This window comes from Lissotriton helveticus, chromosome 7 (assembly GCF_964261635.1).
Source record: "Lissotriton helveticus chromosome 7, aLisHel1.1, whole genome shotgun sequence".
Taxonomy (NCBI): Eukaryota; Metazoa; Chordata; class Amphibia; order Caudata; family Salamandridae; genus Lissotriton; species Lissotriton helveticus.
The window spans coordinates 1,427,078,456-1,427,102,107 of record NC_136068.1 but is presented as its reverse complement, the minus strand read 5'-3'; the positions used below and the strand labels follow the sequence as shown (position 1 = coordinate 1,427,102,107).

General features: G+C 41.9%; 1 protein-coding gene across 4 annotated transcripts in view; it reads right to left on the bottom strand.

Moving 5' to 3' along the window:
• Positions 1-23,652, bottom strand: part of GAS7 (growth arrest specific 7) — a 1,616,751-nt gene that overhangs the window by 174,689 nt on the left and 1,418,410 nt on the right. For all 4 annotated transcript variants that reach the window (XM_078654763.1, XM_078654764.1, XM_078654765.1 and 1 more), the window contains one exon: positions 6,475-6,603. In XM_078654763.1, coding sequence (XP_078510889.1) covers positions 6,475-6,603 — 129 coding nt within the window. The remainder of the gene's footprint in view (positions 1-6,474; positions 6,604-23,652) is intronic.

Sequence of the window (23,652 nt, the reverse complement as noted above, 5' to 3'; positions counted from 1 at the left end):
TTTTTTGCTTCTTGCTTAATTGGGTACTGCCTTTGTGCAGTTGGTTGTGATTTTAACTGGATTTTGTGAGGAGGAGAATCCTCATCCCATCCTACATGATTTTTATATAAAGCAGGTGCTAAGGCCACTGCCCACTTTCTAGCAAGTGTGTATTTTTTATGAATCGGTATTTGATTCGAGAAGGCAGGCATAATTACTTCTTCGCCATGAGGGCACTCTCTGACAAACTCTGGTGGCCAGTCTTTTTCAGCTAGAAGGATGTCATAGCCCTTGGAGAGGTTATCCCAAAATAGTCCCCTTATTTTCCTAGTCTTATCTCCCTCTATACGTAATGTTATCTCGTATATCTTGTGGGGCTTGCTAACTCTGGTGGCTGCAGTTTCCACTTGAAGGTATTCATTCGTGTCCACTGTCTCCAGATGATTCATAAGGACTTTGCGAGCTATGCTCACCTCTGCTGCGCTGTCTAGCATTGTCTGAGCCCATTCTCCGTTTTTCAGTTGTGTCCTCAGTATTCTCGGCATTTTTAACTACCTTGATACTGGCTACCTTCTTTTTTGGAAATTGTAATTTCTTTTTAAGTTGAGCAGGTTCCTTGTCTTTGGACTTGGCGTGCTCTTCTGATCGTCCTCTTCTTTCCGATTTCTGCGAGGAAGTCTGAAAAGATTGAGAGGGACGGGTATCAATGTCTTGATATCTATCAGGTTTTTTAATATTATCCCTATTTCTAAGGTTATATCTATTCCCAGAGGGGTCACTCTGCGGTGACCTCTGTCTTTTGTTTGGAGATTTCTCTCTTCGCCTAGGAGACCTTCCTCTGGACTGGAATTTCTTTTCTTTAGGATTGGATTGTTTATTTCCATCCCAGTTCTTTTTTGGTGAATTATTATTATTAAAAAATATTTTTTCTGGACTTGTAGTCAGTTGCGGTTTTACTGGTATTCCACCTAGACTATCTCTGCCTAGTTCTTCATAGGATTTTTCTATGATTCTGGCAATTTCAGCTGGTTGGTCTGCTATATCTGTCTCTTTTAACATCTGGCGGATCGCCACGTTTGCTGCTTCACCTTTTATGTTGGCTAGTAATATAGCCGAAACCTGTTTGAAGTCTTTTAGTAATTTCATACCAAGAGTTAAAGCAGGTTCTGGACCGTATTCATCTTGAATTTGTTTTAGCACATCTGGTATTACCGAAATGGATGGAACACCGTGCGTTTTTGTGTAGATGGAAGCAAAGACTGTACCCCAAGTGTCGCAGTCCTCAATGTGTGGTGCGATTCCCATTGGGAGACATATAGTCAGAATCCTGTGTTTTTCCAGCGGGGTGGTGTCAGGAAACACCGCCTCTATTTGGGTGATTTTCTGTGCCAACCAGAATGGTATTTGTTCCCGTTTAGCTGGAACTTTACCTAGGCAGGATTGGATGTTCTGTGGTGTAATTTTATTTGTGTTCCCCTGGTGAGGGGTCAGCTGTGGAAGTTTAATCGCTGGCTGAATTGTTGAAGTCCGCATTACATACTGAACTAATTGTCTATGAATTTTTAGTAGTTGTTTTAGCTGTATTAATAGCTCTGCTGCAGGCATTCTTTCGATGTCTGGATGTGGTGTGTATCCGGCTAAGACCGGCCACGTTGCTCCTGGTCTTCCTAAAGGACCGAGCCTTGTAATGTGATTGTTATGTATTAGGGCGCCATCAAATAAGAGCAAATGCTCTTGGAATTTGAGTGGTACTTCCACCTCCTCGAAAGGAGTGTAAATGTCGGGTGGAACCTCTATTTTGTAATAGTGGAAGTACTTTGTTACAGCATTTGCTGCTGGAAAATGTATCCATGTATAGTATACCTCTGTCTGCCGATATTCATGTGCCTCAATTACGAATATAACTGTGCCACCTCTAGGTGTCAGTCCATTTTCTATAAGTTTTAAGGTTATAGATCTTCTTTTGCTGACCGGAATGAGTATTATATCCGCGTCTGCATCCTTTAGTGCAGTATCTGCTGCTGCTATTTCAGCTGCTAATCTAACTGCCTCTCTTTCTTCATCACTGTCTCCCATTTTACAGACAGGATGATATTATGTCTATTTGCAGATCAGGTTTCTTTATGGAACAAAGATTAGATGCACAATATTTCGGAACTGTTTTTATCCTTCAACGTTGACTTGACCAAGAACCATACATCGGAGTTCCCTCCTGCGAGGTTTTGGAGGATATAACCTTTCACCCACTCCAGACGTCTTTGGAGTATTTGGGAAAAGGGGTCTGAGTGAGAGAGCACGACTGAGTTACTCTAAATGTCTTACGTTAGTTTTATCGCCCTTTCCAAACGCGTTGGGCGCCATGTAGTGTAGCTCCTATTTTCCCAATAGGCTCTGCGCATTGGAATAGTGCCTACGGCAGTAAAGGCCTAGGCCAGACGTTAACTAGGTCTACTACTGTCGATACTAGACTTAATTTTTAGTTTGCCAGCTAAGCTCAGAGTTCGCTAGAAACTTTCTCGAATGTTCAAGGAAGGATTAACTTCCCTGATTAGACAAGAAGGGATTTAGTTTCTGACAACCATAGAACATGACAACTTTGCTCTCCCCTAATCAAGAGTCAATCTCGAGAGTCGTGTGAGCACAAGGCAATTATTTTACTCAGTCAGTACGTGCATTCTTAGTCTCATCAGAATGTAGAGAAAAGGAAGAGACGGGCGTGTTCAATAAAAGATGTTATTTATTGATCAGTCTCTTTTCTCGTACAAGAGAAATGGATCGATATTATTGCAATACTTATAGTTAAGTAAAGTGCATACATTAAAAGCAATAGTATAAAATAATACTGTAAAAACATTGATATGGTTTCTGAGCCATATGATGTTTAAAATGATTAAAATATATTTACATACACATATACATTTGACTAAACGTACTCAACTGGTGTTTCTAGATACGCCTACCCCGTGTACCTGACCTAAGTCTAATGCGTGGGCGGGAATAGAAAGTTACAGTTTAAGTTAAGTTTGTTTTTGCCAAGTGAATAACTAAAGAATTCTCTGTGAGGGGTTATTCAGTTCTGTACCTGGAATTTAGGATGGATGAGGAATGGTATCTCTTTCTCTGCTCTCGATATTCCAGGCTGCCTGCGAGGGCTGCCCAGAAGCGCCGGTGCTGGGTCTCTCGGCTTGAGATAGCAGCGCGTCTCTCAGCGCGTCAGGAAGGCGGGGCTGCTGCCAGCGGGGTCTGCTTCTGCTCTCGGCTTCGGCAAGTATGGCTGCTCCGTCTTGTCACCACGCGTGTGTTTGCATAGGGCAAGGTCGGCAATATTTATACCTTAAAGGTGCCGAGATTGACGTAAGGATGGACATAGGTACGTCAATAAAGATGTCATACGACTTGCTCGTTAGCACATTCTTTTGCAAAAGTTCTCTGTGAAATCAAAACAATGGCCGCACGGATTATCCAGGTTGTCATAGGTTTGATTTGTTATGAGAACGTCGTATGCCTTATCAGGGGCTGGAGGAATGTCGCTTGTCTAATTAGATCTCAAGCGTTATGACCTAATCAGATAACACGTTCCTGTGCCGTAGTGTGACTGCGTCAGATAACGGTATCTGCATCATGGGGGTTTTCTTGCCTCATGGGCTGACTGTTAGTTAACTTGATAGTTAGTTTAACCAGAATAGGGTCAGGAATAGGGGGATCGATTCAGAACCTATAGAAATACACGACACACTCAGCAATATCACCCAACTACAGACTGCGCCTCATACACTAAGTTCTTGCACAGATTATACCGCACACCCAGGCAGCTGAAACAAATGGGGCTTAATGAGGTAGCAAGGGTGAGAGGTGCTCAGCACCCCTGGCTACATTCTGACACTTGGCCTGTGAATGCCCCAAGATCTTGGATTATTGGCAGGAGATACATTCCATGATCCAGCAAATCATTGGACACCTGGTCCCTTTCACCCCGCTCGTTAGCCTCCTTGGCTATGTTGGGGGCATGCCGGCACCTTTACGCCGTCTCACAGCCATACTGCTACTATTACCCAAACACCAAGTTTTTAAACACTGGGGGAGGAGAGGAGTTCCTAAGGCTGCCTCATGGATACAAGATGTGGCGTACTGTCAGGAGCAATTGGCTTTACAAATGCCCTTACAAAGTCGCCCGAACGGCATCTAGGAACCGCTCTTAACACATCTGCACTCAAGGGCTACAACCCCCCTACACAGTGATAACGCAGCTCTGGACCCCCCTCATTTGGTCATATAGGAGAGGCTAGATAAGGGAACAATGAACAATTATGTAGCCTCAACCAGCACCCTTGCAAGATTACCCGAGACACCATGGATATTTGTATCACTTGTCTTGCATGCTAAATTGAGTACTGTGATTGATATTGGAAATGCTATCCCAATATGTACCACCCAGCCGACACTTGTGGTGCTCGGCTCAGCATATTATCTATGAATACTGAACTTGCTCCCTTTTCCCCTTTTCCTTTTCGTCTCGCCTGCCACTGTTGTTTTTTGTTCGTCGCTTTGAGATGTGATTATTGTAATGCATGATGTTTTAAAATGCCAATAAAATGTATTCAAAAATACATTTAAAAAACATACTGTAGGGTCCTTACAACACCTAATGCACGTTACCCATTCTCCCTAATATGCCAGTCCAACTCTCTAATGAGCAACTGAGTCCATATTGCTGCTCACACCCAGAATTACAGATCATCTTTCTTCTTTACCACCTTCCACACCATAGCCCGTGTTTTGGTCAATGTGATTGAGTGTTCTTTCAAATATTTATTTACATTAATAAATGTATACATACTCGAACCCCTGAAAGAATGTGTGATGTGTCATATGTAATCCAGATTGCTATGGTTGACAATGTAAATTCTTCAGCTGTTCGTTTTAATCATCGCAGTAGGGGAGGACAGTCAATATTGTGGCATTTATGGACTACAGAGTCCTGGATTGGCCTATATATATATATATATAGCAGTTGTTATGAATCTAGAACATTATTCATGCCTGTAAATGGTTTGCGGGTTGAACAGACTGTCCTGTCTGTTTCAAAGTGACCATTTACTTGTCTGAACTACATCAAAATGAATAGTACGGGATAGTCTTCACGTGCTCTCACACAGCAACAATTATTTTATTAGAGGATACAATTTGTATTACATTGCTGTTGAGGCCACTACTAATAAATATTGGACCAGTTGAGTACTTGTCCAACAATTCTGCCACTATACCTACTTGCTCAAGGCTAAGGAGATCCTGTTTCTGTAGAAAGAGGCAAATACACTGAAATTATTTTAGCCTCCAGTAGACTAACTTCCCTTAATGCCCACTACTGGCACCTAATTGCTCTCATGGCAATTAGATTATTTTTGCCCTCCTTTGTCCTGGAACACTAAAATCAACCCCTGCCGTCGCATAACGTGTCTATGTAGCCTCCCTGTCAAACCACCATCAAATGCGGACGAGTAAAACTTGTTGGTTCATCCTTTTCCCAGTAGTATGGACACCGTCCAGTGTTAGGGCTCGTCAACTAGAATGGCTTGGGCACATCAACCATGCCACCTCAACAACCCCCTTGGTTATCTAGCCCACATTCACAAATATTGGGCTGGGCGGGGGGGTCAACAGCTGCAGAGCTACATCTTGTGGGGAGCACAACATGTTATAATGGAGAACAAACAATTGCTTCTTGATCTTAAGTGCTACATTGTCTTGCTCAAAAAACTTGCATCCACTATATTCTTTCTTAATAAGTTCAAAAAGTATTACTTAAAATATCCTTGCCCTTAAAATCTTTTCTGGCGAGAAACGTTACATAATTCAGCCTCAGGTCAGAGCAGCACAACTAGGTAACCATTTTCATGAAAATGTACCACCTTTATCCCTCAGTGTGGACAATTCTTCTTATGCCTCAGCGATCAGCTGCCAGATTTAATCTTCAAACGTGACATTGCATGATTATGATTAGGCCATTATCTTGCCTGACAATCTGTACATATGAGATACCTCATATCAGCGAGGTTTTACATAACGACATTTTTCAGCACTGTGTGTATTCACAATGATGTGCCCTGGCTGAAATTCTTTAACTGTGATATTAGAGGCTTCCAGGTAAAGAGTATGGCAAATACTCATGATTGGATTCAGGAAACTAGGCCCCCCTAATTTCTGTAAACTCCCAACAAGCCACTGTTAACGTGCAATGTTTTTTAGTCACATTTCCAGGGTGTCATTTACACAACATCAGTAAATGCCCCATAATACGGGGGTGCTGTCAGGCTGGAAGTGTGCTACTGCTCAGAACCAGAACACCAGCATCATCTAGTCTCCAGACATTACACAAAGAATCCACCAGTGAGCCTTTGTCGAGGCTAATAGGTGATGTTTTAATTTCACAATGCCAGAGGTCAGGCCTCTAGAACAATCACATCTTGCTTGAATTCTCAAGCTTTCCTATCTTACCTTTTCTACAGAAGCATATCGACTGGCCAGTTGCTTCCGTAAATCTGCAATGTGATGGTCGAACTTCTTCATGTCCTTCTTAAAGTTTTCTCTGAAGTTGAGCAGAGGCTTCTCCACTTCGCTGTGTAGCTGAGAATAATTTAAGGTAACATTTAAAAAAAATGTATGAAACATTTCTATACATAAATTCATATTAAAATAAACTACACGAGTTGACATACAGAGATCCCTTAAAAAGGAGCTCAAGGCAATGCATTCTCATGCTACACACCCATACACTGCATAGATTTCCCACTGCCACCATGACTGTTACCATTGCCATTTTAATTCATGAAAGAACAAAAGTATTCATGTTTCAGAAATGTTTTCCTTTGCCCAATACCATCTCTAAAACATCTGTGCACCATGTCTTCCCCTGTAAGTCTGCAACAAACAAGTTGACGGATGGAATGTTTGATGTATTCTCAGCCACCAGTGATTGCTCAGGGTAACATTCCAGTCCATCCTAAATCACCCACTGTAGGAAATAGTGAGGACATATTTTGGGCACTAGTCATTATGAGTTACTCAGCTACATGATGGCTTCACTGAAAGTAAAGGTATTTAATGTCAAACAACTTGTCTTATTAAATCTATAATGGTGCCAGTATCAGATTTATTAGGACATGCACCCAGAGGGCACCTTAGAGGTGTCCCCTGTAACCCTACCAGTCTCTTAGTGTGTTGGCTGACTGATATCTTCCAGCCTGCCACCACAGACTGGTTTATTTCCCCCTGCAAGGGAGAACCCGGGTTCTCAGAGGCCAGGAACGATGTCTGCTCGGCAGAAGGTGTTCTCACCACCTCCAGCAGGATGACTGGCAATTTAGCATATCTAAGCCAGTGGCTTCAAAGCCTCTGCTGCCTTTGACATGCAGCACCGGCTTCCTTACAGACCTGGGGAACGCCACCCCCTGCCCTGGGGCTCATGTAGCACCAAAGGCGGCGTAAAAGTTGTTATTCAGGACGCGTGTTTCACCCACAGACCAGCCACACCTCTAAGGTGGGCTACCTGAAATGAAGGGATTCACCATCCTATTTCTGGGGAAATAGGGACTTCTGAGTAAGGATTATGCCCACCCCTCACAAGAAGTGGTCATATACCTAAGGGTAGGTAGGCTAATACCTTGTACTCATCTCAATGACACTAAATTGAGTATTTAAGGGTACCCTCGAGAAGAACTCTGCAGATTCAACTTCCTGGGAACTGAAGAATGACAAAGAATAAACACTAAAGAACCAAGGACCTGCACAGAACCTGGCACCAAACCCTGCCTTTCTGCTTGCTCCTTAACTATTGCAAAGACCCTACTCGTCCTACAGCTGTGCATCCTCCCCAAAACCTGGAGGACTGTCCATTCCTTAGACAACCAGCTGTCATCTCCCTTGGGGTGAAGAAGCCATCTCCCTGCATCTGCAGGCACCAACCACATCTGTCGGATTCGCTGTGTTGCTGGCCATCCGGCCCACCGATGGAGCACCACTTCAGGAGGAGGTCTCTGTGGCTCTAGGAGGTCAGCCCCATCTCTAAGCCAAGTTTCGAGATGCTAGAACCACCAGGTTCCCCCGGAGCACTTGCAAAAACCAAGCCTCGTTTAGTGTCTAGTCCAGACACTACCACCTTGGAAGCTTTCCTGTTCGTTGAGGGACATCAGAATAGATGAGACCCAAACCACAGTTGCCCTGCTGTCTTGTTTTTCTCCCCCCTGCTGGTATACCAACAACAGTGAGAGCCTCAAACTCAAGTGGCCGGTCAGTTCAGCACCTCTGCACCGGAGCTCCAAGGACTGGGTTCCCAACTTCTGACTGTATCCCCTTGACCGTGGGGCCCCAAAACACGAGACCCCCCCTTTGGGTTCCCAGGGACTTGCCCCCAAGTTCCCCTGTGTAGCCTTTGTTTCAAGTCCTATTGATTTTAACAGTGTAACGTTTGAGGCTACCATCCCGACCAGCCCCTCTGCACCCGGACACACAAGGGGAGGTAAAATGAAACTGCTGGTGGTACTTTGGACCTTGGCCCCCTAGGATCTTAAGTCCCAAAGTGCACCTCTGAACTCCGCCTACAAATCCCTGTTTGCTATGTTTGTTTTTCTCCCATAGGATAACATTGTAGTGTTTGAGGGGCATACCTCAAAAACAGTTATCGGGGCTATCTTCTAATATTGATATCTCCGCTTGTACTAAACTTATTCTAAAGATCTTGGTGTCTAAATTCTTGTAGAAATCTGCTTTATTCTTATAAATTGGTTTTGGATTTCTTATTCTGTGTGTGAACAATTTATTGATTGTGTGAGTACAACAAAACACTTCCCTCTGATAAGCCTAAGCTGCTCGACCACACTACCACAAATAAAGCACCAGTGATTATTCAAATAAATCATATAAACCACATAAGGGTCGACTCAACTTTTTGCATGGAATCACTACATAAAAAGCCAGTTTCCTATACCCACAATTGCAACTGGATTTATATTTTGCTTACTAACACTGACGAGACATTGAAACTCTTCCGGCAGGGAAGTATGCTGCAGCATAACTAATGTTAGGGGTTAATTCAGCGTTATAGGATATTGTTGTTATAAGGATTAGTGTGGTGTGCTCAAGCAAAGTATTCTAAGCATTCAATCCAGTTTGTTTGTGGGAGATTAATTAACTGGCGTGTTATATAAACATTAGTGGAACCAAGGGGAGGTGAGTTCATGCAGATGTTTGGTGCGGTTGTGGTGATTTCCCTTTTGGTCCCACTTTGGTTCTCCCTTAGTTGCACAAATTATCTGTCTTAGGATGCATTTTCTTTGCTCAGCCACTCATAATACATTTTTTTTTCTGACATGATAATATTTTATAAATAAACTGTACATATTATTTTTTATTCAGTTCTTCTTCTTGGGATTCATTCTGAACCTCTTGTACAAGGTCAAACAACATGGTGTACTGTTTTGTTGTGCCCGGTGAGCAACATCTCCTAACATTTGTAGACATAACACGAAAGCACAGCTGCAGTTTTCCAACATAATAGTTCTAATCATATATACTGTGTCTCTCCCCCTTGGGGAGCAGACAGGAGAATTCCAGCAGGGAGACCATTCCTGGAATGGAGGCAGCAGCCTAGCGTAAACTGAGTTTACACATATGATGGGACCACTTAACTACACACATCAAGTATAGGGTCCGGCGCTAATACCAGACATTGCTAATATAATCCTGTGCTCACATAGTGAGGCATGGCCTACATAGATATATTATTTGAAATGGTTGGGTTGTTCATTGGTTATAGCCTGCTAGTAATGTTGATTACGTTGCTTAGTTGTATTTGTTTACTTATCGCAGCACACTTTCTTCAAAATAGACTATGATAATGTCAATAAATATATTGAAAACTTCCTATGTTCCTTTCTTTGGTTTACTATCGACATACATGAGTGAAAAACTAAAGGTGAAGATCTGTATTCATGGTTCCCTGCAGGACTAGAAGTTCATGTGCTAGGTTTTCTGAAATGACCTGCTTCTGTGGAAAGGTTAGGAGTTCAGATAAGGCACAGTAAACTAGTCGGATTTGGACCTACAGGTACAGATGTGGTAGAGTGACTCAGTCCCTACATTCTAACGTCTAGCTCTCCCAAGGCACAATTCTGCTGCCAAGCAGAATCCCTGCAACAGAGTTATTAAATGTGCTAGAGAAGATTAGGTATTGTTAAGGTTGCAGACGCATGAAGATCAATGAAATTTGTAGTGAGTTATTTGCAATTTGCATAAATACATTATTAAAGCTTATAGAAAACATGCATGTGAGGAAAACATGCATGTGACTCAGAGAAGGTCGTGCTCAGAGAGAGGAGGCATGGAAAGGATGGGCATTGAAAGGTCCATTTGCAAAATGTGACAGGTGCACAGGTTTCTATTCTATCCACCTGTGGGCATTTTTGGTAGTCTCTCTTCTCCTTTTCTCCCTGACACCACTGTGTTCCATGCACGTCTCCAGATTTTATTCCTGACATCTTGTTTAACCTTCAGTGCCCAACCCCCACCCTCACATATCTTTTCCTCTACAGTGTCATCAAGTTTACAAAGTGGTCATTATGGTACCATACATTAACAGTTGCTCCTTTTTGTCTCAACTTGTCATCCCATCTTACTGCGCCCTGAAGAAGATGAGACCCATCATTGGGGGCGTACACCGAAATACGCATCGGCGCTGGAGTCCTCTGTTTTCTATGTCTCTCCCTGAGACTTTCTATTCGTGACATCCATTGAATTGTGTAAACAAATTGTGTTAACATGTTGCTCCATCCAATGAAATGATATTGTGTTCATAGTATTACCATCCTATCATATTGTACATTGTGGTCTAAAGTCAGCTATCTCAGGGCCTTTAGTCTTGTGTGTGAGGAAGCCAAATGATGGAACTCGGAGACAGTTAGACATGTATGACTCTTCTGTACGTGCGAACGAATGAGTATGCATTGGTTTGAGAGAGTGAGTGGTCTGTAGTGTGAATGGTGCGCCTGAGTTTTTCTTATAATATTTTGTATTTCATTGAATATTTATCAACTGTATATACTATGATTCTTTGTTGATTTGATATAATAAATGTGGTATTACTAATTTCTCCCAAAATGTTTTAGCTTGAAACTTGTTAGTATTTTAACACTGTATTGCTTTACTGGGAGTATGTGACTTTCCTGTCTCGGCTTTTGTACCAGTGACGATTAGTATTTCTCCAATACTTTTCAGGCAGTGGGGGTTTTCTGCGAGTATTACATGATCCTCATGGGAATAGTCCATTCTGAATGGACATGCAAGACTTTCTCCTAATGACAAAAGAAGCAACCCCTATTAGGGCCACTGCAGTAATGAGCAGGTTGAGACCCAGGGCACATTGAGCAAAGTACCATCCATGGGCATGCCCTTTATACTTAAAGTGTCAACTACAGTAAAGTGGTAAATGGAATTTGTGAATTAATCTCAGTGACTTGCATGAACCCAGGTCAACATTCTCAAATGTATTATATAAACCCCTAAAGCAATCTCGTTAATATGCAAGGATCTCAAAGAAGATAGTCCAAAAAAAACACATGGTCAGTAAGACATAAATGGGAATGAGAGTCAGGATGAAATTGCAGATGTAGTCTGGTACAGACCCAGATACACATTACAAAATATTCCACCGCAACGTGGCTTCAGCTTATAAAAGTGAATTTTCTTTATCATATGTAAGTTGCACCCACAACAATACATAGAATGAAAAGAAAAAAACTAATGAATACACATTGGAGGGCAAAGAGCCTCTTTATGACTTGGTCATGCCCCAAAACTGAGGCATTCTTGGTAAAGTGGAAGTAATAAATGAAGGAGCCGCAAAGTCACTGGTCAGGCTGACTCTGTCTATGTGCTTGCTAGGTGAGTACCTCTTGGGAATCCAGGTTAAAATGATTAAGAGGGAAAACTGCTTCCCTTGTTATTAGCCAAATCAAAATTACAATAAATTGGAAGAAACCAGACCACCATACCACTGAGGGATGGGTGAAGGATGTTAAGGTCAATGGCATAAGAAGTTCACCTCAAAATGATTCATACAGATAATGCAGAAGACCAGACATACTGCAGGCCCAACATGCTGGATTTATTGTACCTGCTCAATTCACCTCCTCCATAAAAAATACAGTGTTGTCAAAGCTAAGATGAGAAGCACAATTTTGAAGCTGGACACCACAATAATCTAGGCACAAGATAAATTGGGAAGCACGATTGACGGCCGACCTGCAGAATGGATTGATGGATTGGTCATTTTGAATGGGGAGCCAAGCAAAAAGAAACCATTTCTTGATTTAATAGTGTAAAAAAGTAGCTCTTTAATTTGGAAACGGGAGGTGGTTGCTTCCATGGACTTAATCAGCATGCTGTGTTTCAACACAAGCTTAAGAGAAACTCTGATCAAACCTTGGTACCTACGTCACAAGCAGGAGGTAATTCCCTATACAAATTTGTTCATTTTAAGCTCTACCAACATTTTTCAGCTCAAGAAATAATTTTGAAGCCACAGTAGCCAAAAGATTAATGTGCAAAAAGACATCAAATGATAAAAATCAGACAAGGTTAACTAACAATATGAATTTTCAATGGTTCAAAGCAAAATCGACGTAGAAAATGCAATCAAAAGTATCAGTCTATTGTTAATCGGGAGATGATCAGTGACTGCTGGTGACATTTGAAAGTGGTGAGGAGTAAAAGTTGGGTATGACTTTTATGGAGTGAGTGACATGCGCAAGCTTAATGGGCAAACGTGGGCTCCTGAGTGAGTCCTCCTCCAAGAAAAAAATGAAAAAACATTGGTAAATGTTGCATTTTAAAGCAAATACATAGAGCAAGGACTATAAAGCAGTGGGGATGCATATTCTTGAAATATTAAACACATACAAAACTGTCCCATATCCTACTACATTAAAATGTTCAACTGCTACTCTAGTGTGCAAATTGTACAGTGTAACAACTTTAGACCCTTTTTATAGTGTGTGCTTGCCCACTGGCTTGCAATCATGCGGCATCTACTTTGGAAGAAAATGCTCTAACCAGGCTTCAAGAAGCACCATCAGCTGCTGGATGCAATCAATCAGATAGGAATATGATGCAGACAGGTCTTTAAGTGAGATGAAACAAATGGGGACTACCTAAAAGGGAACATGTAAAATACATTTCTGTGATTCCCATAGTGTGCCACCAGACCAGTATTTTGGTTTCTCTTTGAGATGTAATTGCATCTAGATATATAACACAACAAATGACATACACCTAAACCTGTCAGTACAGTTGGCTATGTTAATGGTTGTAGCTGTTTAAGATAAATGAGTAACAACAATGATTTGTCACAAATAATTAACACTGGAAATGTTTAAACTCTGAAATTGAGTCTGTGAATTAAATAGTATTGAGGCCTGTGGAGTTAGTTTTGGCCTTAAGTTATGTGTGGTTTATGTTAAATAAGTATGGCCTTTTTCTCTACACCTCATCCATCTGTACATTTCATCCTCATCTCTTCCTTCTTCAGTACCCTCTTTTCACTCATCCTTGAAAATACATCTGCACATCTACCTTACTTCACCATCCCCAAACATACACTGCACACACTCACATGTAAGCACTTTATTTTCTCTTTCTTTTGCATTGCTAATATTCTGACAATTGTGCACTCCCTTCATACACATTTACACAGAATTTCAATTGGAACTGGAAGACATGACAATTGTTCTGTGGGCTCTGCAGAGAGGCCAACCAACTGACTCAAGCCTCAGAGCTTTCCCTCAAAGGCCCTCATAAACACATGGCACAGCACAAAGTATGGACTATGCAAGAGTAATAAAATGCACACAAAGAAACACAACATAATACAATAGCTTACAATTTTGGGGAATGCAAAATTAATTCAAACATGTGAATTAAGAAAGGAACTAAATTGCGGACATACATGGCGTTAAAGATTTTAACATTCATTGTTCGTAAGGGCATGAAGATAAGTCCAGTTTTATTGCCTTAAGGCAGATACCTATCTTTACTATAAGCACATATTGCTCCTTTTGCTCTTGACTTGGATAGTTGGATCAACTTCATAAGGGAACACAAACCCTGCTCGTCTTTTGGATCATTTTCGCGGGGGAACACATACAACAGTTCTAATTTTAAAGGGGCCAGTGACACGCAGCCAGGGCCTGGGGTATCACAGAGGGGAAAGTTAACTTGACCAGGGTTCTCAGCACAATATAGATAACAAACACAAGATTAGAATTACAACACTTATCATTACCGAGGACAAGGCACCAAATCACACATACTTGTAGCCACTCCTTCGAGTGACGCAGACATCTGGCATCACACAGGTACAGAGACTTCAACACCCAAAATTGTGATCCCAATAGCATCACTGGCCTACAGTGAATACAACAAAAGACTACAATGGCAAAAATGGGCTTTAGAACAGTAAGCCCTGCATCGTGCATCACAGTTCAGAAATGTGATTTATTGCCTCGCTTCCGTTTCCTGCTTTGTAGCGAGGCAGGGCAGGCAGCCTAGAACAGACAGCCCAGACTTAAATACAATGATTTGTTGAGAGATACAATCTATCGCTAATTGAATTGATCTATATCATATTTGTGTAAACATTTCATTGGAGTGCAACCCTGGAGCCCTAATCAAGAAACCATCCATGCTGCGATTTAAATCTGACTAAGATGGAGCAGAGGCTGCCCACATCAAGCATGTTACACCGGTCATAGGATTTACCTTAGGACTTATTCTACCTTTTACTTTAGAAGCGCTCTGCAGGGCCAGGTACTATTATCACGAGGCCATATTGAACTACTTGTCAGCCCTGCAAAAAGCTCCAAGTGGAGCAAACCTGTTTTACTTCTTACAAATGGAGAGCCATCCCTGGGGAAGCTTTGCCACCTTGTTACTGTCATATGGGGATTGAAAATATTAAGTCACACTTTTTTCAAGTTATCAGAAAAGTTCTATCTTGTCATTCTTGCAGCTCTAGGTTCTGCGAGCGGCTTCTCGGCACGAGGTCTGTATCTATCCAGGGGTCCTGTAGGGTCCAGTTGCTGCTGTTCAGTTGGGTTTTTAGAGTCTGAAAGAAGTATTTTTCTTTTATGTGCTATCATAGCAGATATCATTAGACCAATCACTTGGTCAATGAAAACAATTCCAGTCTCTGGATGCCAGATGGAGTGTTGGGTCCCTGGGTCTTCCCTAATCAAGCTTTTACACTTGAGCCTTCTTATTGCAAGAATTTCATGAAGTGGTAAACAGTTATCAGACTTATCCTGTGCACAATCCAGTGATTAGGTAATTCCCCACACCCAATCCTGACAACTTTCCCATGAAACTCCCACCTTCTTTTTCAGTACTTTCTGTCTTGGTTTACTGTAAACATTCCCAGAGTTCCTCAATGAAGATGGCTACCCCTATCATCTACCAGAAGGAGCACTGGCTCTTCCCGTATCCACCCCCATAGACAAGACGTGTCCTACCCTCTGTCAGTGTATTGGTCCTTCTTGCTGGAGGTGGAGCTAAACAGTGCTTGGTGTCTATGGGAAACAATTATACTAATTCCTAACTGCCTCATTTCACATTTTCAAGTCAAAAGAATAACTATGCAATCTACTCTTTGTTCCTTTGATGGTGTACCCATGCTACTCCTCTGCTGACAGCACCCTGCTTTCCTGCAGCCAAAGGACAAACTATCGTCAACCGGGAGAAAGGTCATTAGCAATCCAGCCAAGTAGGTGTATTGGGCCCATTGAGTAGGGTTCAGAGGCAAACTAGTTCTTAACAAGTTTACTCACAGGTAATACAAGCTCTTAAAGTTATTTTTAGATTCAGGATTTCCTAAAATAAAACAACATTTGTTTGGGATGGCTGTTGCACATACATGTGCCTGCGTCCTTGCAGGCAACATCTTGAAATGGTGAAAAAACTATTTAATATGACCAAAAGAACAGTGGGTGGCAAAATGATTAAAAAACAAAATATTATAGAGAGCTGAGGTCAAAAGGGGGGGGGGGGAAGTGAGTAGGAGGAGGCTAAGTGAGGAGGAGTGTGAGCATTGAGAGAAAACAGTCCCTCCCATGACGCTCAAAGTAAGGTCTGAAGGTCTGCCATCAATAGTGGAAGAAATATATCATCCAATTAGAACAATGAAAGACCAAATTGCTTCTGAGTCAGACAACATAAGGAAAGGAACGAACATCCACTTCCTAAGCAGCAGGAAAGTGAGATAGCCAATAAAAGCGTCCAATTATAGGTGCTGACCCGGAGCACAACCTAAAGATTAATAATGTATTGGAAAAAAAGAGTACTTTGTTATCACACTGCTATAGCAGTCAGAAGCAGAGACTGAAAACTAGGTTTTCCTACATGGAACAGTCAATTAACCTTGCCATGTGTTGCTGCGGTGCTTTTAAGCTGCAGGCCAGGCAGGGCACAATGAAGCTCCATGAATCCGTATATTTTTCTCATGCATACGGGTAGGATAAATACACACTTAAGCCCACATATGGCATGCACCTAATACGTAAATCAATTGTACAAGAAAGAGTTAAGGGCAGACCACATGCACTGTGGCACTGAACAGTGTTATTGGGGAAAGGCATGAAGCTGCAAAAATAGGGTTGATAAAAAAGGTGAGAAATATGGGGTGACTAAGGAGAAAAGGCTGAGTTCCTAAACTTACATATGAAACCGTGCACTAAATAATAACCTGCCTATGTTGACTGTGAGAAATGTGGCATTTAAATTATCTTCTTAGTATTATTGCAGTACAAATGCATAAAGTAAAACCAAAGCTTTGCGAGGGAGGTACTATTATCAGCGTTTCGTTATTCAGTAGTACCTTCATACCTTCAAAAGCAGTTTCAGTGTGCGCGAGACCATGAAAAACCAACTCCGTCAGTGGGAAACTGAGAGAGATGCGCCCTTATTTGAAATTTTCTTTTATTTACCTTCACAGCTGCTTTAGAAAACTAAGGAGTCCGCTGGCTGTGAGGAAGATTTTGGAAACTCAGAACTGAAAGGTGGCCACAACTATGACTCAAGTAGGCTCAATAGGAGCCACCACAAAGCTCTCAGATACCCTGCACACAGCAAGAAATCCTGCCCTTATTTATTTTGCGCACCGAAGCATGTCATGTTGTCATTGCGTGCTGCCCTGTGTGACATTTCTCAGACATGCATGGGCTTTTTGTGATCTAAAAAGAGAATTCCCAATGGTATTCAATATACTGAACGGGGAAGTGCATAGAAAGGGAAACATTTATAGTCACCCTGCACATTCAAAGAATGCACTTATTCACTTGTATTAATGTATTCGAGTGAGCGACGTCACTATGTTCCCGCCCGGAGCGAGAGACTCTAATAACACATTTGATGTGAAAATAAAGAAATCAATGCCACGAAATCCACAACGCTTTTTTCATACATCTTTTGCCATTGTTCGATTTTTTATGGTGGATCCTCTCCCCCGCAAACTCCAAACCATTTTTTGTGCAAATTTGTTTCTTGGTTATGGATTGGAGATTTTCATAAATGTCCTGGCAGTAGACTTTATGACACGTCTTGCGGATAGGCGCTACATGGCGCCTCAAACAGTAAAGCTGTGCGTCAGCCTCCTGATATTGCTTGTGGACCCCAAAGGGAGCGCCTGGGAACCGTCAGACCTAAGGCTTGCATCCGTTCGCAGGCAGGGTTGTTTCACAGAATAAAGCCGATCACACAAATAAAAAAAAAAATCTGCTATCGGTGGAGCAATGAACAGCAGTGTAACGGACAGGAGATGAAAAAGACAAAGACGTATAGCATATTTGCTAGGAGCATCAGCACTGCCACAGCAGTAAGAACTTCAAAGAAAAAATAATCTAAGGATAGTGGAGGAGGAGGAGGAGGGAGACGAATCAAAGAAGAGAACTGGAGCTTAGAAATGGAAAAACATATACACAAACACACAGCACCATTGTCCGATGAAAACATTACCGGGCCCAAAATTAATTAGCACTGACTATTAGTTTTGACATTAGTATAGTGCCTGTGCCATGAACACTGTGAACGGCCCCATCGAAATATCTGCTATTTTTATCATGTACGTGATAGCCAACTCTCATCTCTTTCTAGAATACAGTGATGAAGTTTAGACACATGCAGAAGTGTTAGCATCATGTCTGACTCCTATCTAGACTGACATATTTTTGTTGATTATTTTATGGTTGCTGCAATGTTAATATGAACGCTTACAGTGAAGGCTAAAATGTCTACACATGAACTGAGATGATGCATTTATTGCTATACTTATATTATCTAGTTGGGACTTTGGTATGGGCAGAGTTATGAAAACATAAGATAAAATCAGCGATCAGATACTATAAAAACTCATGTATTTGACATTAGGTTGGAGAGGCTTTGCAATGGAACGATCAGGCCAGATCAGGTCAGTCAGAGTTGCTCCATAGTGTGAGACTCCCGGCCAGGAATAAATCTATTGCTAACTGAGAAAAGGTAAGCTGTGTGATCCATCTTAAGAAACCGAAAATTATGGGTTTGCTATTTTCTGCATGTGCTAAATCTTAGCATAGCGATTAAAAGAAGTAACAGGGTGTTAGGATGCTAGGAACTTGCTAACCATGTTTGTATTGTTATTGTTGGCCAAGTCATTCATTGCTGAATATATTTCTGCATTGTGTGTGGGTATCTTCCATATTTTATGGACTAGAATTAAGGGTTTTAGAAATAAATATTTTAAAGCTTTATCCTCTGCCTCTTTGTGCTATTTTGAATGTGTTATTCATTTGCAAAATAAGTTTTGGAGTCCAACTGTGTCCCTGAACTCATCTAGAGGGACTAATTGTAACCTCAGAATGGCCCCCGCATAGCTTGGCTTAGTGGCCTGTGCATGGGCTACGGTTTGATTAGATTTCATATTTGTGTTGGTACATTAAACTAAGTTGCTGCATCAGTGGGTTAGAAATCAGACTCCTGCAGCTCAGAGGGAGGTGGGGGAGGGCGGGGGAGGGACAGATCTTGACACCTGCACATATCCACACCATTTAAGCACAAATTGACGGATGTTGGAAGTGGGGGTCCTTATCAATTATCGCTGTCCCCAAATTTTATTTATTTATTTTTATTTATTTATTTATAGAGTTTTATATAGCGCAGACATGGCCCTTGGTTATCAGAGCGCTTCATAGGTACATGAGGTAGGTTTGAGAACAGCTTGTATAGCAGCAATAACATATATGTATAGGTTTGAGATACAACTTGAATAGCAGCAGTATCATATATATCTAATATTCCTGAACATGTCTATCTTCTCGGTTTCAAATGACACTCTTTGGAACTGATTAGTGTACAAGGTGTAACAGTATTCCTATACTAATGGTTCCGAAGTGTCTTTTACCGTGAATTTCTGCATCAAAACAAGTTCAGAGTAGTACTGTACCGCTAAAGACTATTCTCGGTTTAACTGGTGACTTTATCTCTATATACGTTGTTGTTCTGTGTTGGTAACATCTATATCACGGTGTTGGTGCTCAACAGTCTTGCCTAAGGAAGGAAGATTGACAGTAACCCAGGGGACAGTAACCCAGGGGAAAAGGAGGCATCACCCATACCAGAAACCGCTGTTACAGTCCCACCAGTTATAAAGAGCAGATACCTCCTTCGCTCCCTTCCAGAGAGAGAACTCTCCCACCTCTATTCCCTAAATCTAGCTCGTGGCCCCCTTCCAGTCCCTTTGACTCCACGGCAAAAAAAAAAAGAGAAAGGAGGGAGAGAATTAAAAACGTGGAGTTGAAAAAACAGAAAAAAACATCTATGGTATTAAAACCTGCCCCTTCTCTAATATCATACTTCAAAATTATGGAGAAAACTGTATCTGTACCCGTATCTAGCCTAGATACAACCCCTAAACAGACTGAGACTCAGGAGTCAGACCAAGTGTCCACTAGCGTCGCTATGCCCAGTTCTAGCTCTAGCCTGAGCTCTGTGGGGATCTTTCAGAATAAATATGCTCCTTTGCTCTTAGAGCCAGAGACAGATTTGAGCGATGACACTTTCAGCGCTACCCTGCTGGACGGCAGTAGGGCGAACTCTAGCTCTCACATCTCAACTGTGCTTCCACCAGACATTACCTCACAGTCAGCACAATTGGCAGCCAGCACAGCGGGCGGCTTCCCCCCGGAGGCAGCCGCTTCACCGGCGGAGGGCCCCCAAAGAGCGGAACAGCAACAGAAAGTGGGAGGTGAGAATATGGAGAGTCTATTTAGGTCCCTACGCGATGATCTTTTGGCGAAATTGCTACCTAAATTCGAAATATCCTAAGAAAATCAGAAAGAAATCACTCAGAAATGTACCATTCTTGAAAGTAAATTGGATGATATCTGTAAAAGAACAGAAGTCTTGGAAGGAGAGGTGGCCGTTCTTACGAGGGTTTCGCAAGCTCATTCGAAAACAATATCCGAACTAAAAGCCCAGAATCAGACTCTGCAGCAGGATATGGAACGCTTAGAGATCCACGCGAGACGTAATAATTTGAAATTTTTGAAAATTCCTGAGGGAGCTGAAAATGGAGACGTAAAGACCTTGATCTGTAAACTTTTGAGAGAGGGAGTCTTGAAGGATAGACTCAACATCAATCTTGAAAACGAAATACAGCGGGCTCACAGGGATCCCTTTCGACGTCATCCTGATAGGAATGCCCCTCGAAAAATTCTGGTTAATTTCCTATCATATTCAGTTAAGGAATTAATTCTAGGTAGGGCCCTCGTTGATTCTACACTTCAGATTGACTCCTCTAAGTACTTAATTTGTTCAGATGTTGGGAGAGTGACAGCACAGAGGCAGTGGGAGCTGGGGACCCGGATGCAGGAATTGAGAGGACTAGGTGCACAGGTTATGATGAAGTTTCCAGCCTCACTAAGGGTGGTATGGAATAATAAGACATATAACTTCACATCCCCTCAGGAAGTTGACAGTTTCCTTATTAGTCTGAAAGAAGCTCAGAGATAGCTATATAATAAGATTTAGTTTCATGAGAATATAAGTGAGGGGCGAAGGGAGTAAGTAAGAATATCACACAAGAAAAAGAGGAATGGAGAAAAGAAAAAGGAAGATTGAAGGTAAGGGAGGAAGAAGGAAAACAAAATGGAAATAAAAACAAAACAAAAAAAAACAAGAGAGAAAAATATGTATATATATATATATAAATATATATATATATATATGTATGTATATATGTATCCACATAATAAAGTGAAAAAAAAATGGAAAGGGAAGGAAGGAGGCAAAAGAAAGAGGAAGAAAAAGGAAAAAAAAGGAAAGAAAATATATATAACCCACAAAAAGAAAAAGAAAAGGGGGTAGAAATAGACAAATAAAGGAGAAAAAAAATTTAAAAAAATAATTAGGTGGACTTTTTTTTTCTTCAAAGTGTTAGTTGGGTGCAGCGGCATTACTTTATTTCTTATATAGGTGTCATAATTGGGACCAGAATCCGGATCGGGCGGACGGGCCCCAAAATGGCGATACAATCGCCAAAGGTAATATGGGGTGGTTCCTCATGGGGGGAGGAGGGTGGGGTTAGGGGGGTGGAGATGGTAAAAAGAAAAGAAAAAATTCCTCATATATCTAGTAAAGATGAGACAGGCACGATTCAATGTTTTGGAGTGGACATGGGAGTTAACTCTACAATTTGGTACCCTCTTTACTGCTATTAATGAAATATGGAGAATAACATCAATATAATAAATTGGAATGTTAATGGGTTGAGGGAGACTAGAAAACTCAGCAGAATTTGCGAATTTTTAAATAAATCTGGCGCCAATATTCTTCTTTTAGAAGAAACCCACCTTGAACAGCAGGAATGTAAAGTAGCTTTTAAAAATCAAAAGTGGATACAGGATACTGAAACGTCCCTGGTGGCTGTAATTGAGGAAACCAGGAAGATTCTGGACGAAGGGAAATGTGCGGCCATACTATTATTAGACCTCAGTGCGGCCTTTGATACCGTTAATCACGCGATTCTCATTCAGAGATTGAGTGATATAGGTGTCACTGGGACCGCACTGAACTGGCTTAGCTCCTTCCTGTCCAATCGGACCTTTTCAGTATTTGAGGATGACATAGTTTCAGCCCCAATACAGCTCCAATGTGGTGTTCCCCAGGGGTCATCCCTCAGCCCTACTCTATTTAATATTTACATGAGACCTTTGGCTGAGGTGGTGCAACCCTGGGGAGTACAGTTGGTAACTTATGCTGATGATACTCAGCTTATCATCTCCCTGTCGGGGCAGGAGACGACTTATAACAACCTATCCTCCTGTCTTAGTAAAGTTCAGGATTGGATGAACGACTCTTTTTTGAAGCTTAATGGAGCTAAAACAGAGGTCATGATGTTAGGACATAAACCACCTACCTCTGTGGATATGTGGTGGCCGGACTCTTTGGGGCAGCCTCCAACCCCTAAGGAGCAAATTAAGAGCTTGGGAGTGTGGCTCGACCCAGCCCTTAATTTTCAGGTCCAAGCCCGGAAGGTAGCGGGGACTGGTTACGCCCTCATGAGAGCACTCAGAAAAATTTTAGGACTACTTCCCTTTGAGGCTAGAAGGATCCTAGTCCAATCCCTTATACTATCTCGATTAGACTATGCCAACGCAGTCTATCTAGGGGCCCCTAAAGGGACAATCAAGATCCTTCAGACCATCCAAAACTGTGCTGCCCGATTGCTACTAAACATCCCACGCAGAACCTCTGTCAAACCAGCATTGAGGCAATTGCATTGGTTGCCTGTGCAACAACGAATTCAATTTAAAGCGATGACTATTGCTCACAAAGCCCTGCATAACTCGGGACCAGACATTCTTGCACCCTTGTTTATGCCTTATCAAACATGCAGAACCCTGAGATCCAGCAATAAGAATCTACTGGCAATCCCCAGGATCAGGAGATCGCGCACCGGGGGCAGACGTTTCGCTCTACAGGTTGCAAAGCTCTGGAACAATCTTCCAGATGCTATCCGATTGGAGGAGAACCACCTCAGGTTTAGAAAAATGCTGAAAACCTTCCTATTCTGCTAAAGTTAATGGAGATGACTTGACCACATAAGCGCTGGGATGCCTTAGGGTAACCATGCGCTATAGAAATGTGTAATCATTCATTCATTCATTCATTCAGGACCTCCTCTGCTCTCAGCAGAGCGGTAATACCAGAGGGGTGGCAATAATCGTTAGGATTAATAGTGGGATTAGAGTGGAGAAATGCGAAACCGACCATACAGGTCGATGGTTGACTGCATCTTTAGCCATAAGAAATGTAAAGTTGACATGTGCAATATACTATGGACCAAATCAGGACTCTCCTGAGGCTCTGACTAGCTTAAAAACGAGTTTTCTTGATCTAAATGCTCCCATCATCCTAGGCGGTGATTTTAACCTCGTACTTGATCCAAGGTTGGACCGCACTTCTAAGGTCGCTTCTCCCCCCTTATGTAGATCTAAAAGAGAGCTTAGAAATATCATGAGGGATTTTAACTTATTGGATGTCTGGAGGGTCAAGAATCAGAACAATAGAGACTACTCATTTTATAGCCACAGACACAAA